This window comes from Pseudophryne corroboree, chromosome 2 (assembly GCF_028390025.1).
Source record: "Pseudophryne corroboree isolate aPseCor3 chromosome 2, aPseCor3.hap2, whole genome shotgun sequence".
Taxonomy (NCBI): Eukaryota; Metazoa; Chordata; class Amphibia; order Anura; family Myobatrachidae; genus Pseudophryne; species Pseudophryne corroboree.
Genome location: NC_086445.1, coordinates 961,747,314 through 961,762,100, shown reverse-complemented (window position 1 = coordinate 961,762,100; position 14,787 = coordinate 961,747,314). Strand labels below are relative to the sequence as shown.

The following is a 14,787-nucleotide window of genomic DNA, read 5'->3' as shown; positions in this document are numbered from 1 at the left end:
GTTGGGCCGCCCAAGAAGGTCCAACAGACTGAGTAGAATGGGCCTTAATGTGAGCAGGAGCGGACAGACCAGCCTTCACATAAGCATGTGCAATCACCATTCTAATCCATCTGGACAGGGTCTGCTTGTGAGCAGGCCAGCCACGTTTGTGAAATCCAAACAAAACAAAAAGAGAATCAGATTTTCGAATAGAAGCAGTTCTCTTCACATAGATATGGAGAGCCCGTACCACATCCAAAGACCGCTCTTGGGTAGACAAATCAGGAGAGACAAAGGCCGGAACCACAATCTCCTGCTTAAGGTGAAACGAAGAAACCACCTTAGGCAAATATCTGGGACGAGTCCGAACAACCGCCCGGTCACTGTGAAAAATCAGATATGGGGAACTACAAGACAAGGCTCCCAGATCCGACACTCTTCTAGCAGAGGCAATAGCCAGCAAGAACACCACCATAACGGAAAGCCACTTAAGGTCAGCTGAACCCAGGTTCAAACGGAGGCTCCTGCAACGCCTCCAAAACCACCGACAAGTCCCAAGGAGCCACAGGCGGGACATAGGGAGGTTGGATACGCAACACACCCTGAATGAAAGTATGAACATCAGGTAAAGTCGCAATTTTTCTGTGAAACCACACCGACAAGGCAGAAATATGAACCTTGAGGGAGGCCAGACGCAGGCCTAAATCTAGGCCCTGCTGCAGAAAAGCCAAAAGTTTGGCTGTACTAAACTTGGAAGCGTCATAATTATTAGATGCGCACCAAACAAAGTAGGAATGCCAGACCCTATGGTAAATCCGAGCAGAAGCCATTTTCCGGGCCCGCAACATAGTTTTAATGACCTCTTCAGAAAAACCCTTAGCCCTCAAGACGGAAGCTTCAAGAGCCACGTCGTCAAAGACAGCCGGGCTAGGTCCTGATAGACACAGGGGCCCTGAACAAGGAGGTCTGGGCGTTGTGGAAGTAGAAGTGGACGCTCTGACGATAGGCCTTGCAGGTCTGAGAACCAGTGCCGTCTGGGCCACGCCGGAGCTATGAGAAGCAGATTTCCTTTTTCTTGCTTGAACTTCCGAATTACCCTGGGCAGGAGTGACACCGGAGGGAACACGTACGGCAGCCAAAACCTCCACGGCACCGCCAGCGCATCCATGAATGCTGCTTGAGGATCCCTTGTCCTTGCTCCGAAGACAGGAACCTTGTGATTGTGTCGAGACGCCATCAGATCTACATCTGGAAGACCCCACTTTTCCACTAGGAGTTGAAACACTTCTGGATGGAGGCTCCACTCGCCGGCATGCACGTCCTGACGACTGAGAAAGTCCGCTTCCCAATTCAGGACTCCCGGACTGAATATTGCCGATATGGCCGGTAGATGGTGTTCCGCCCAACGTAGAATCCGTGAGACTTCCTTCATTGCCAAACGACTTCGAGTGCCGCCTTGATGATTTATGTAAGCCACTGCGGTGGCGTTGTCCGACTGTATTTGAACAGGACGGTTCTGAATTAAATGCTTGGCCAGGTTCAACGCATTGAAGACCGCCCGCAATTCCAGAATGTTGATCGAGAGGAGAGATTCCTCCTTGGTCCACCGACCCTGAAGGGAGTGTTGCTCCAGCACCGCGCTCCAACCTCTTAGACTGGCATCTGTCGTCAACAGGACCCAGTTGGATATCCAGAAGGGACGGCCCCTGCACAACTGTTGATTCCGGAGCCACCAAAGTAGCAACAGACGGACCTACGGAGTCAATGAGATCATGTGAGACCTGATACGGTGAGGCAGGCTATCCTTCACTTGGCTAGAATCAGCCTCTGGAGGGGGCGAGAATGGAATTGAGCATACTCCACCATGTCGAATGCTGAGACCATGAGGCCCAGCACCTGCATCGCCGAATGTATCGACACTTGCGGACGAGAAGGAAGCAACAAATCCTGTCCTGAAGCTTCAGGACTTTCTCCTGAGACAAGAACATGTGAGTGTCCAATAGCGCTCCCAGGTGCACCATGTTCTGAGCAGGGACCAGGGAGGATTTCTTCCAGTTGATGAGCCACCCGTGGGCTTGTAGAAACCGGACCGTCATATCCAGATGACACAGGAGAAGTTCTGGGGAATTTGCCAGGATTAACAAGTCGTCTAGGTACGGCAGTATCCTGACCCCTTGACGGCGGAGTACCACCGTCAGCACCACCATTACTTTGGTGAAGACTCGCGGAGCCGTTGTTAAACCAAAAGGTAACGCCCGAAACTGGTAATGAAGGTTGCCAATAGCGAACCTCAGGTATTGCTGATGTGACACTGCTAGAGGAATATGCAGGTAAGCATCCTGTATGTCCAGGGAGACCATGTAGTCCCCAGGTTCCAAAGCCAGAACTATAGAGCGAAGAGTTTCCATACGGAACTTGGAAACTTTCACAAACCTGTTCAATGCCTTGAGGTTGAGAATGGGCCGGGAGGACCCATTCGGTTTCGGGACTAGAAACAGCGGAGAATAGTACCCCCGGCCCCTCTGAGCAAGAGGCACCTGTACTACAACTCCTGTATCCAGGAGGGTCTGTACCACCGAATGCAGAGTGTTTGCCTTTGCCTGATCCGACGGGACGTCTGTCTGGCAAAATCGATGAGGGGGTCGGTGTTTGAAGGCTATGGCGTAACCTCGAGTGACGACTTCCCGTACCCAGGCATCTGATGTGGCTTATCGGGTCTTGGAAGCTGGCTGACGGGCAGCCCAGGCTCTTTTGGGCTTCGGCTTACCAGGTTTGGAAGTGCGGGCCAGCTTGTGGTACGCCTGACCTTTTGCTTTACCTGAAGGGCGAAAGGGGCGTACCTTTAGCCTTGGACACAGAAAGAGCGGTATTTGGTAGACAGGCAGTTTTGGCAGTAGCCAAGTCAGCCACTATCTTATTTAAGTCCTCCCCAAACAGAATATCTCCCTTGAAAGGGAGTACCTCCAGGGTTTTTCTAGAGTCCAGATCCACAGACCAGGATCTCAGCCACAATATACGGCGAGCAAGGACTGACGTAGTAGAGGCCTTGGCTGCTAGGATACCGGCATCCGAAGCCGCCTCTTTAATATAGCGGGAAGCTTTGACAATATATGACAAGCCTTGTCTAGCATGGTCAGAGGAGATTTCAGTATCTAGCTCCAAGGCCCACGCTTCAATAGTCTCGGCAGCCCATGTAGCTGCAATAGTGGGCCTTTGCGCAGCACCCGTGAGGGTGTAAATCGCTTTCAGACAACCCTCCACATGCTTATCCATAGGCTCTTTTAGAGACGTGACGGTAGTGACAGGCAGAGCTGAGGAAACCACCATCCTAGCCACATGTGAGTCCACTGGAGGCGTTTCCCAATTCTTAGACAGCTCTGGCGCGAGGGGATAGCGAGCCAGCATCTTCTTGTGAGGCACAAACTTCGTACCCGGGTTTTCCCAGGGTTCCTAACGTATATCCACTTCTGACGCTTGAACCTATCTGGTTTCTTAGGAGGGACGGATGGCTCGGGATCATCCGTAATCTGTAGAATTAACTTGATAGCCTCCAAGAGATCAGGAACATCCACATGTGAACTACCCTCCCCATCAGCCGTATCTGAGTCAGAACCTGTGGGGTTAGTATACGTACCGTCTTCATCAGACGAGGTGTCAGTGACAGCAGTGGATTGTGAGACAAGCGCTCGCTTAGAGGACCCCTTGGACTTAGGTGAGCGATGGTCAGACTTTTTAGTAGTCAGGGACTGGTTCAACTTCTTTAACTGAGCAGATAAATCGTCCGCCCACGGCGGGTTAGCTGCAGGGACCACATACGGTTGAACCGGCATTGGGGGTCCCATAGGGGGTGTTAGCTTATGAACTAGCGTATGCAGAAGCGTGGAAAAAGCGGCCCACGGTGGGTCAGTATGTGCCTCCGTTGCCACAGTCCCACTGGGGGGCAAGGAGCCCCCAGAACCAGAGCCCACAGCTGCTATATTCTCCTCATATGGGTCTGTGGCTTCAGCAACACAGACAGTGTGTTCCGCCCCAGAACCGTTACCCTCAGAAGCAGACGTGATATAACTTGCAGTATCAGGTAACACAGTACAATTATCAGCAGCACTATACCTCTAAACCCAAACCCCTGCGCAGTGTAGTCAGCACTAGCAGAGATAAAGGAGAGATATGGTGACTAAATCACAGAGAAAAATACGTAATACAGTTTATCTTTGTGAAAATCCTATATTAGATAAAACCTGACGCACCAAGCCCCCTCAGGTTATAGAATATAGGGATAGCAGGTTGAGTGAAAGACACGAATGGACAACACTCAGCTATCAAATGCACACACAAATAGTCACAGTCTGTACAATGCAGAGGTTATTACAGACAATAATACTGCACTGGACTAGCTTACACAGCTAAATAACAATAGATATAACAGTAAACAGTCAGAACTGGATGTATATCACAGGGTAATTGTACTATAAAACCCTGACTAAATGCACTCTTTCTTAACTAGCACTGTCTAAAAAGGCAGGTAGAATACTTAAGTGTCATGTAAAGGCACAGCGCTGACAACCAGGCGGCTTTACATAGGAGGATTTGCCCAAGCATTCCCAGGAACAGTGAGCTGAGGGATAATGGCGCTGCAGACACTGACAGGGAGTGAGGAAAAGACAGAAATGCAGCTCCAGGGCGGGAACACTTGCTGGAAATGGCGCCCTGGGGCTGGGGGAGGGGCTTCAGGTCTAAGCCTTATCCCCCTGCTGGCACAACCACCGGGTACTGTTGGCGATATAATAATCGGTTTAGAGAGAAAACCTGACCTGCGCCCATGCCCTGGTGATCTAGTGGGATCGCCTGTACTACCACAGTGTCCACCGCCAGCGCGCGCGGCCTGCCTCCCACTGACCGCGCCGGATCGCGATAAAGACCAGGTCCCGCAAGCGGGACCCACTTACCACCTCCCGAAGCGCGGCCACGCGATCCTAGAGAGCCCCAGCCGTGTGTGTCTAACGTGAAGAAAACCGGAGCCTCCGCTGTAGGTACCCGGCAACCAGGTCTCGTGAGTGTACAGCGCCGCTGGGGAGAGCTGGAGCTGCAGCAGTGAATGTCTCCTGACATTTACCACCGCTGCTGCCCTTGAAGTCTTCACTTTTTCTTCACAAATAAGCTCTTTTTAGGGCTGCATGGAGCAGCCGCCCTGTTATGTGCCTGCTTACTGCAGCACCAACTTACAAAACTGAGCTCCTGTGCAGGGAGGCGGGGTTATAGAGGAGGCGGCGCTGTGCATTCTGGGAACAGTCAAAGCTTTGAGCCTGTTGGTGCCTCGGATCAAGATCCTACTCTACACCCCCATTGTCCAATCCTTGTGGAGCCCAGTGTACCCCGCAGCAGAAATGGGCGTGGTCATGTGGGGGCATGGTCACACAAAACTAGGGGAGTGGCTACATGGCAATAGGGGCATGGCCACATTTTTGCCACACACTGTAATGCCCATTACTCATTATGCCACACACTGTAATGCTTATTACCCATTATGCCACACACCGTAATGCCCATTACACATTATGCCAGACACCGTAACACCCATTACACATTATGCCAGACACCGTAATGCCTATTACATATTATACCACACACCATAATGCCTATTACATATTTTGCAACACACAATTATGCCACTGACACCATTTTGCAAAAATGCCCCTTAGAAATTATGCCCCAGCGGTGGGCTGGTGGTACGCATATTTCTTAATGGTACTCCGTACCACCCTACTTTCAGAACTGGGGGAGACAGAGAGGGAGAGTGAAAGAGAGGGAGCGATGGGAAGACAGAGGAGAGAAAATATTTTATATGTAACCAGCGTATTTGTATATTACATTTATGAATGTGAGAACACTGAGCTGCTGTATCAGAAAGACACATCATAAATATTTGCTCGAAATGTACATTGTATTGACAAACACTAACTTTTCAACAAAGCACCTCTCAAATACGTTTATAAACACATGAAGCTCTCTGGGGGCTATCCAATTAACCCTGATGTGGGGCGCTGCTCTCCTCGATGCCGGCACTTATCAGGGAATTTGCTGAGGAACCCGAAGCATAATCCATGATAAATGGCCTGCCAGAGCTGCAATAACACATGGGATTGGGAGACTATTGCAGGACCGTTTTTCAGCCAATCAATACAGCCTTTAACTGGATACAGCGATAAGGATCATTGGTCAAAAATTGTGATTTCCGCCAATTTTGATCCACCGAAAACAGATCGCCTCTAATTGGATACTGCCCTTTGTAAGGTACTATAGAATCTTCCTGGCAACATATTAAAACAAAAGATAATAATAATAATAATAATAATAATAATAACAACTAGCTGTAACCTGTAGCTTTGCTTCAAGCCGCGCGACCAGCAGCGTTACACAGATTGGAAGGCCTATGCACAACAACTAAGCTCCCTTAAGTACAGGCACCATGATATATAGCCTATCCTACTGTGAAGGTAAAGGTTTTATCAGAATCGGTTCAGTAGGTTTTTGGGGTAATTCTACTGTTTTTGCATGCCTTCTTGCGCGCGATCGCCCGTCTAAACTAACAGAGCGATATTCACTTGTTTCAGCGTTTGATGCCCAAGAGATGGACTTTTTGCTGATTTCTGCTCGCCACCTCTGAAGGGTCTGTGCAAAAATAATGGGTGCTTGTGGCATTCAAAAAGGTCGACACACCTTATGTCAACACCAATTGGTCGACACGCCTTAGGCCGACATGGACAAAAGGCCAACGTGGACAATGTCGACATGGAAAAAGGTTGACATGAGTTTTTTATGTTTTTTTGGTGTCGTTTTCTTTGTAGAGTGACCGGGAACCCCAATTAGTGCACCGCTTTGCTCGCCATGCTTCGGTCAAGGTGCCTCGCTCTGCTAACACTGCGCTCGACACAGGTTACCGTTCCCAATCGTAGTCCACGTGGATCGTAAAGTATGAAATAGTCCAAAAAAAAATTGGATTTTTATAAAAAACTCATGTCGACCTTTTGTCCATGTTTACCTAAGGTGTGTTGACCTTTTTGGTGTCGACCTGGAGTCCGGATACCCTGTAAACTAAACGTCTACGTTCAAATTTACTAAAGATAGAAGAAGAAGATGACAGATGTGGTGCCATAAGCCCATCCACGACCCCATCCGAGACAAAAGACATTCCACAGTGTAGGTACAGTATGTGTCTGCGTATCAAAGTGGCTGGGATCATTATGAATATTAGTGTACAGGTACTATGCAAAAAAACAAGCCTGCTACAGCATTCACAGCCATTTACTACCCATTCACCACCAGATAATAGTTTTCATTTTGTAAACTACTAGACTGTGGGCCTACTTCAGAGTTGATCGCAGCAGCAAATTTGTTAGCAGTTGGCCAAAACCATGTGCACTGCAGGGGGGCAGTTATAACATGTGCAGAGAGAGTTAGATTTGGGTAGGGTATGTTCAAACTGAAATCTAAATTGCAGTGTAAAAATAAAGCAGCCAGTATTTACCCTGCACAGAAACAATATAACCTACCCAAATCTAACTCTCTCTGCACATGTTATATCTGCCTCCCCTGCAGTGCACATGGTTTTGCCCAACTGCTAACAAACTTGCTGCTGTGATCATCTCTGAATTGCCCCCAGAGATCAGATTGTTTGCTATGGCTCACAGCAATCTTCATATTTCTCCACATTATGAGGGTAATTCCAAGTTGATCGCAGCAGGATTTTTGATAGCAATTGGGCAAAACCATGTGCACTGCAGGGGAGGCAGATATAACATGTGCATTAGATTTGGGTGAGTAATTTTGTTTCTGTGCAGGGTAAATACTGGCTGCTTTATTTTTACACTGCAAATTAGATTGCAGATTGAACACACCACACCCAAATCTAACTCTCTCTGCACATGTTATATCTGCCTCCCCTGCAGTGCACATGGTTTTGCCCAATTGCTAACAAAAATCCTGCTGCGATCAACTTGGAATTACCCCCTATATATATATATAGATAGTAGCAGTGGAATAATAAAATGTGTACTGGTTAGAAGTTACTAAACAACAGATCAGGGGTTATATAAATGCTTGAGGTATGTTACTAGAATGCGTCCCTGGGGACTAAGTACTGCGTCCCTTGAGGTAGTAAACGCTAATAAGAAATAAACAGGAAAACATTACATACTGTACTGACATTCTGAAAATGCATATCTCAAACGGGATCCGGACTCCAGGTCGACAACAAAAAGGTCGACACACCTTAGGTCGCCGCCAATTGGTCGACACACCTTAGGTCAACATGGACAAAGGTCGACATGGACAAAAGGTCGACAGGAACAAGTTCGACATGAGTTTTTTATGTTTTTTTTCTTTTTTGGAACCTTTTCATACTTAACGATCCACGCGGACTACAATTGGAACGGTAATATGTGCCGAGTGAAGCGGAGCGAAGGCACCATGCCCGAAGCATGGCGAGCGAAGCGAGCCATGCGAGGGGACGCGGTGCACTAGTTGGGGTTCCTGGTCACTCTACGAAGAAAACGACACCAAAAAAACATAAAAAACTCATGTCGACCTTTTTCCATGTCGACCTTTTGTCCATGTCGACCTAAGGCGTGTCGACCATTTGGTGTCGACCTAATGTGTGTCGACCTTTTTGTTGTCGACCCTCAGTCCCAGACCCATCTCAAACATGACAGCCGTGGATATAATGGGGGTCATTCCGAGTTGTTCGCTCGCAAGCTGCTTTTAGCAGCTTTGCACACGCTAAGCCGCCGCCTACTGGGAGTGAATCTTAGCTTATCAAAATTGCGAACGAAAGATTCGCAATATTGCGAAAAGACTTTTCTGTGCAGTTTCTGAGTAGCTCGAGACTTACTCTGCCAGTGCGATCAGTTCAGTGCTTGTCGTTCCTGGTTTGACGTCACAAACACACCCAGCGTTCGCCCAGACACTCCTCCGTTTCTCCTGCCACTCCCGCGTTTTTCCCAGAAACGGTAGCGTTTTTTCACACGCTCCCATAAAACGGCCAGTTTCCGCCCAGAAACACCCACTTCCTGTCAATCACATTACCAACACCAGAACGAAGAAAAAACCTCGTAATGCCGTGAGTAAAATTCCTAACTGCATAGCAAATTTACTTGGCGCAGTCGCACTGCGGACATTGCGCATGCGCATTAGCGACTAATCGCTCCGTTACGACAAAAAAATAACGAGCGAACAACTCGGAATGACCCCCAATATTCTCTGTTTATTACATTTATTAACCATTATACAGATAAATATTGAGGTATTATTTATCATGCACTTTACTAAATGTAAATATAAAATTCTATTTTCTTTACTTAACAATTTGTATATACATTTAACACGTATTGCTCTTTACTGTATACTGGGGGTCATTCCGAGTTGTTCGCTCGCAAGCGGATTTTAGCAGATTTGCTCATGCTAAGCCGCCGCCTACTGGGAGTGAATCTTAGCATCTTAAAATTGCGAACGATGTATTCGCAATATTGCGATTACACACCTCGTAGCAGTTTCTGAGTAGCTCCAGACTTACTCGGCATCTGCGATCAGTTCAGTGCTTGTCGTTCCTGGTTTGACGTCACAAACACACCCAGCGTTCGCCCAGACACTCCCCCGTTTCTCCGGCCACTCCTGCGTTTTATCCGGAAACGGTAGCGTTTTTTCCCACACGCCCATAAAACGGCCTGTTTCCGCCCAGTAACACCCATTTCCTGTCAATCACATTACGATCGCCAGAACGATGAAAAAGCCGTGAGTAAAATTCCTAACTGCATAGCAAATTTACTTGGCGCAGTCGCAGTGCGGACATTGCGCATGCGCATTAAGCGGTAAATCGCTGCGATGCGAAGATTTATACCGAGCGAACAACTCGGAATGACCCCCACTATTCCTTGTTTATCAGTGCAACAAAAAAGTTAGTTAATTAGGTCCTTGTATTAAATCCCAACTAAGGCAGCAAAACGTAAAATAAAGAGTTCTACAATGGATCACTTCCAGGTTATATTAGTATAAAACAGAATTAATCTCCATGTAGGATAGCTGTCACCGTACGCTGTGTTTCTGACAGGTGTCTAGTACAATTGTGTGATTTAATAATAAAACACTATTCTAGTTTTTGGGTTCAAAGAACACAGCTGCTAATGTGTCAGGAGCAGTAAATAGCTCTAGGATGGGACAAGGAACAAAGCACTTGGACTTTTCATTGGGATATACAGAATAAATGCAGTGTAAATTACTAGTGACCTAACCCTAAACAAACAGTGACAGGGCTATACCAGCCTAGCATGTGAGTACAGCAGTGGTTCTCAAACAGTATATAGGGGGTCAGTTGATCGCTCGCTAGCTACTTTTTGCAGCGCTGTGATCAAATAGTCGCCGCCTATAGGGGAGTGTATTTTAGCTTTGCAAGTGTGCGATCGCTTGTGCAGCCGAGCGGTACAAAAACATTTTGTGCAGTTTCTGAGTAGGTCTAAACTTTCTCAGCCGCTGCGATCACTTCAGCCTGTCCGGGCCCGGAATTGACGTCAGACACCCGCTCTGCAAACGCTTGGACACGCCTGCATTTTTCCTAACACTCCCAGAAAACGGTCAGTTGCCACCCACAAACGCCCTCTTCCTGTCAATCTCCTTGCGATCGGCTGTGCGAATGGATTCTTCGTTAAATCCATCGCTCAGCAACGATCCGCTTTGTACCCGTACGACACGCCTGCGCATTGCGGTGCATACGCATGCGCAGTAGTGACCTGATCGCTGCGCTGCGAAAAACGCCAGCGTGCGATCAGGTCGGAATGACCCCCATAGTGTGGTACAGAGCATATTGTAGGAAATTAGAGCAAGGGTGTGGCTGATATGATAATGAGCATTTCAAAATGTTCCCATTATAAATAGCATTAAGTTATAATTAGCAATTGTGATTACTGTGCTTATGAGCAGCACAGTGGCATAGTGGTTAGAATTGCTGTCTCACAGAGGGGATCATGGGAACAGTTACATTCAGAGTCATAGATATGTGGAGTTTGTATGTACTCTCTCTGGTTGCGTGACTGGCCCATGGGCGCTCCGGTTTCCACTCATACGCCAAAAATCGCATAAACTGGTAGGCGGATAGGCTTCTGATGAAAATGAACCCTAGCGAGCTGTTTGTCACACATCCTATCATACAGAACAAGAGCACTGATAATAAACAGTCCATGCAGCTAACCAGGGGCCATCAGCTCGGTATCCGTTGTCATGGTCGACCATGTTATGGTCGACAGTCATTAGGTCGACCACTATTGGTCGACATTGACATGGTCGACATGGACACATGGTCGGCACATGAAAATGGTCGACACATGAAAATGGTCGACACATGAAAAGGTCGACATGAGTTTTTTAACTTTTTTTTCTTTTGGGGAACATTTCCATACTTTACGATCCACATGGACTACGATTGGAACGGTAAAGTGTGCCGAGCGAATCGGTAGCGGAGCGAAGGCACCATGCCCGAAGCATGGCGAGCGAAGCGAGCCATGCGAGGGGACGCGGTGCACTAATTGGGGTTCCCAGTCACTTTACGCAAAAAACTACACCCAAAAAAAGTTAAAAAACTCATGTCGACCTTTTCATATGTCGACCTTTCATGTGTCGACCATTTTCATGTGTCGACCATGTGTCCATGTCGACCATGTCAATGTCGACCAATAGTGGTCGACCATAACATGGTCGACCATTCATACCGGAACCCATCAGCTCAGGGGCTTCATCATTGATTAAAGAATACATAAATAAATAAATAAAGTACTTTAAAGTGCAAATGTAATATGGCTTTATAATGAATGAATGTATGTATGTATGTATGTATGTATGTATGTATGTTTGTATGTATGTATGTATGTATGTACAGTGCGCTATGGAAAATATTACAGACAAAATGAATGTATATATAAGTCATAATGTGCCAGATAGGTACTAATACTGAAATACAGAATACCCTGCACTATTCGCTCCTGGTAGGCGCAAGACAATTTTGCTATGACCCCTGTCCCTGGGAGCGGTTCTGGTATGAATGGTCGACCATGTTAAGGTCGCCAGTCATTAGGTCGACCACTACTGGTCGACACTGGCATGGTCGACGTGGAAAAATAGTTGCCACGTGAAAATGGTCGACACGGGACATGCCGACACATTAAAAAAAAAGGTCGACATGGGTTTTTGAACTGTTATTGGTGTCATTTTTTCCGTAACATGACCAGGAATCCCAAATAGTGTACCGCGTCCCCGTGCAGGTTACTATTCCCAATCGTAGTCCACGTGGATGGTAAAGTATGAAAAAGTAAAAAATCTAGTTTTTTTTTTTTTAAAAAGCCATGTTGACATTTTCATGTGTCGAACTACCAAGTGTCGACTATTTTATGTGTCAACCATGTGACCATGTCAATGTAGACCAATAGTGGTCGACCTAGTGACTGTCGACCTGCCAAACGGATACCCCTGGGCACTATACATTTATCAGCATGCAAAATGAATAAGGCTGGACACCATGCATTACTTTACCAGCAGATCCTCACAATGTATCACTATGTAGCAGAATAGTTTTACAGTATCACCGATACAAATTCGAAGAGGGGGCGTGGTCACGTCCCTATTCCTATACTTTCAATGTAAGTTTGGAGAGCCAAAAATCGGTACAGACTATAAAAATAGGTACTGTACCTGCCAAAAGGGTCCAGCTGGAGGGTATGAAATATAATATAGTCACCATCACATACCTCCCAACATGACCCTCTCCAGGAGGGACACAATGCTCTGCTCCTGGACTTTTCTCTTAATTTATGATTGCCAGCACCTGTGTTGAACAGGTTAATGGATAAGAAAGGTGTCTCAGCACAGGTGATGGTAATCATAGAGTAAGAGGGAAGTCCAGGAGCAGAGCATTGTGTCCCTCCTGGAGAGGGTTATGTTGGGAGGTATGCCATCACAGTGGCCCCCTCCTCACTAGTTCCAACATTCATCCATTAATAAGAGTAATAGAACGTTATTAGCATAGGTCAGACACAAGCTGTTACATTACCTTCCCACTGACTGAGATCCGCTCATAGGCAGCGCTGCTTCCTGTGAATGATTTCAGCATTGTCCTCATATGCAGCAGAGCACAGAGCCCCCCGGGATCTGATACAGTACGTGTAGATATCCTATGAGTGGTGTCCTGGTGAGGTGGGAGTAAGCCCTTTCTACAGAGCAGACCCCATCACACAGCAGCACATGATCACTGAGCCATCACCTGCTTCTCTGCCGCACTGAGCGCCCCCTGGTGGCACTGCGCTCTCCTTCCTGGTCTATTCATTCACAGTGACTTGTCATATTACAGTAACATCAGGGCCACCAATCACAGGCTGAGCTAATGACAGCCAGCCTACTACTGCATGCAGAGCTGAGGAGTCTGTGTCCCTGATATCCAGCCAATGGACAGTAATACTGGCTGGTTACATGCAACCACATTCACCCTCAGCCAATGACAAGCTAAGCTGCAGCTGTGATTTTGGTGAGAACAGTTCTCACCAGTCCCCCCACTTCATTCATTCATATAGCTGGCAGCAGGAGACACAGAGAGCTCCTCATACATTGCAGAGAGAGGGAAAGCATGATATCATACACAGAGTGTGGCATGCCACCACAAGGCTCACGTTAGATTCTTATTCGGCCGGGCAATGCAAAGTACATGTGGATCATATGCAAGGGACCCTCCTCTGTTGATTTCATGTGTCAAATTTGTTGCCCAAGACTCATTAACCCTTGCAAAACTGAATGATCTGAATAAGAAGCTGGAGCTTGAGTAAGAAGTGAATAAGAAGCTAAGTTCAGCCTCGTCATGCCACCTGCAGGCCTGGCTAACTCATTTCCCACAGCATAACACTTGGGCAGATGTATTAAGCCTAGAGAAGTGATAAAGCAGTGATAAGTGCAAGGTGATAACGCACCAGCCAATCAGCTCCTGTCATTTTTCAAATCCGTAATGATTGGATATGAGAGAACAGCGATTGGATATGGATAGTTCACCTGTTTGGATAGGTCAGCTGTGGGCAGCAATAGGATATTCATTTTCATCTTGAAAAAGGTCCCACATAGGGGTAGAGAAGCGTTGGTGCTGTAGGTGTTCCAGTTGATGATAACTGCGACCTGTACCTGCTCCAGCTTAGCCGGGATTGGTGGTACCATTGGATAGCCACAAATTTGTATGAAGCCTTGTTAGAACTGTTTGGTCACAGTTCTTTTATTTTTGGTAATTATCCACTGTTTACATAATATATGGACTCCTGATATATAATTGCTATTGCCTTAATGACTTGCGAGTGCTGTGTTTTATGTGTTTTTATATAATAAAACTGTACTTCACTGTTATTCCATTTGTACTTTATGACGATATACCTGTAATGGGAGACAAAGCCATGGAACTCACCAGGAATCAGTAACTTAAGGAGCGCTGTTAAGTTTTCCTCTCTTATTTTTGTTATATTGGGCGGGATGTACTAATGTACATCGCTGCCCTGCGCCACGATGCTGATCGCATATGTACTAACATATGCGATCAGCATTGTGGAGGACAGCTCTCCCGCTAAGAGCGGTCCTCCGCGATGCACAGTGGCAGCCTGACTTCCGGGATTCGGCCCCAGGAGTCAGTCTGCGCATGCGCGGGGTGACGGGGGCGGCCGCAGGGCATGCTGGGAGGGATCCAATCGGATCCCTCACACAGCGCCGCGGAGAGAAGCTCATAGGCTTCTATGGACTATCGCC

At 47.2% G+C, this 14,787-nt stretch overlaps 1 protein-coding gene across 1 annotated transcript in view; it reads right to left on the bottom strand.

Annotated features, from left to right (window-relative positions):
• The window catches only part of LOC135050147 (multidrug resistance-associated protein 1-like), a 139,273-nt gene extending 125,948 nt beyond the window's left edge, over positions 1-13,325 (bottom strand). The window contains exon 1 of the mRNA XM_063956342.1: positions 13,067-13,325. Within this exon, the coding sequence (XP_063812412.1) occupies positions 13,067-13,135 (69 nt within the window). The 5' untranslated portion in view covers positions 13,136-13,325. The remainder of the gene's footprint in view (positions 1-13,066) is intronic.
• Positions 13,326-14,787: the final 1,462 nt, after the last annotated feature.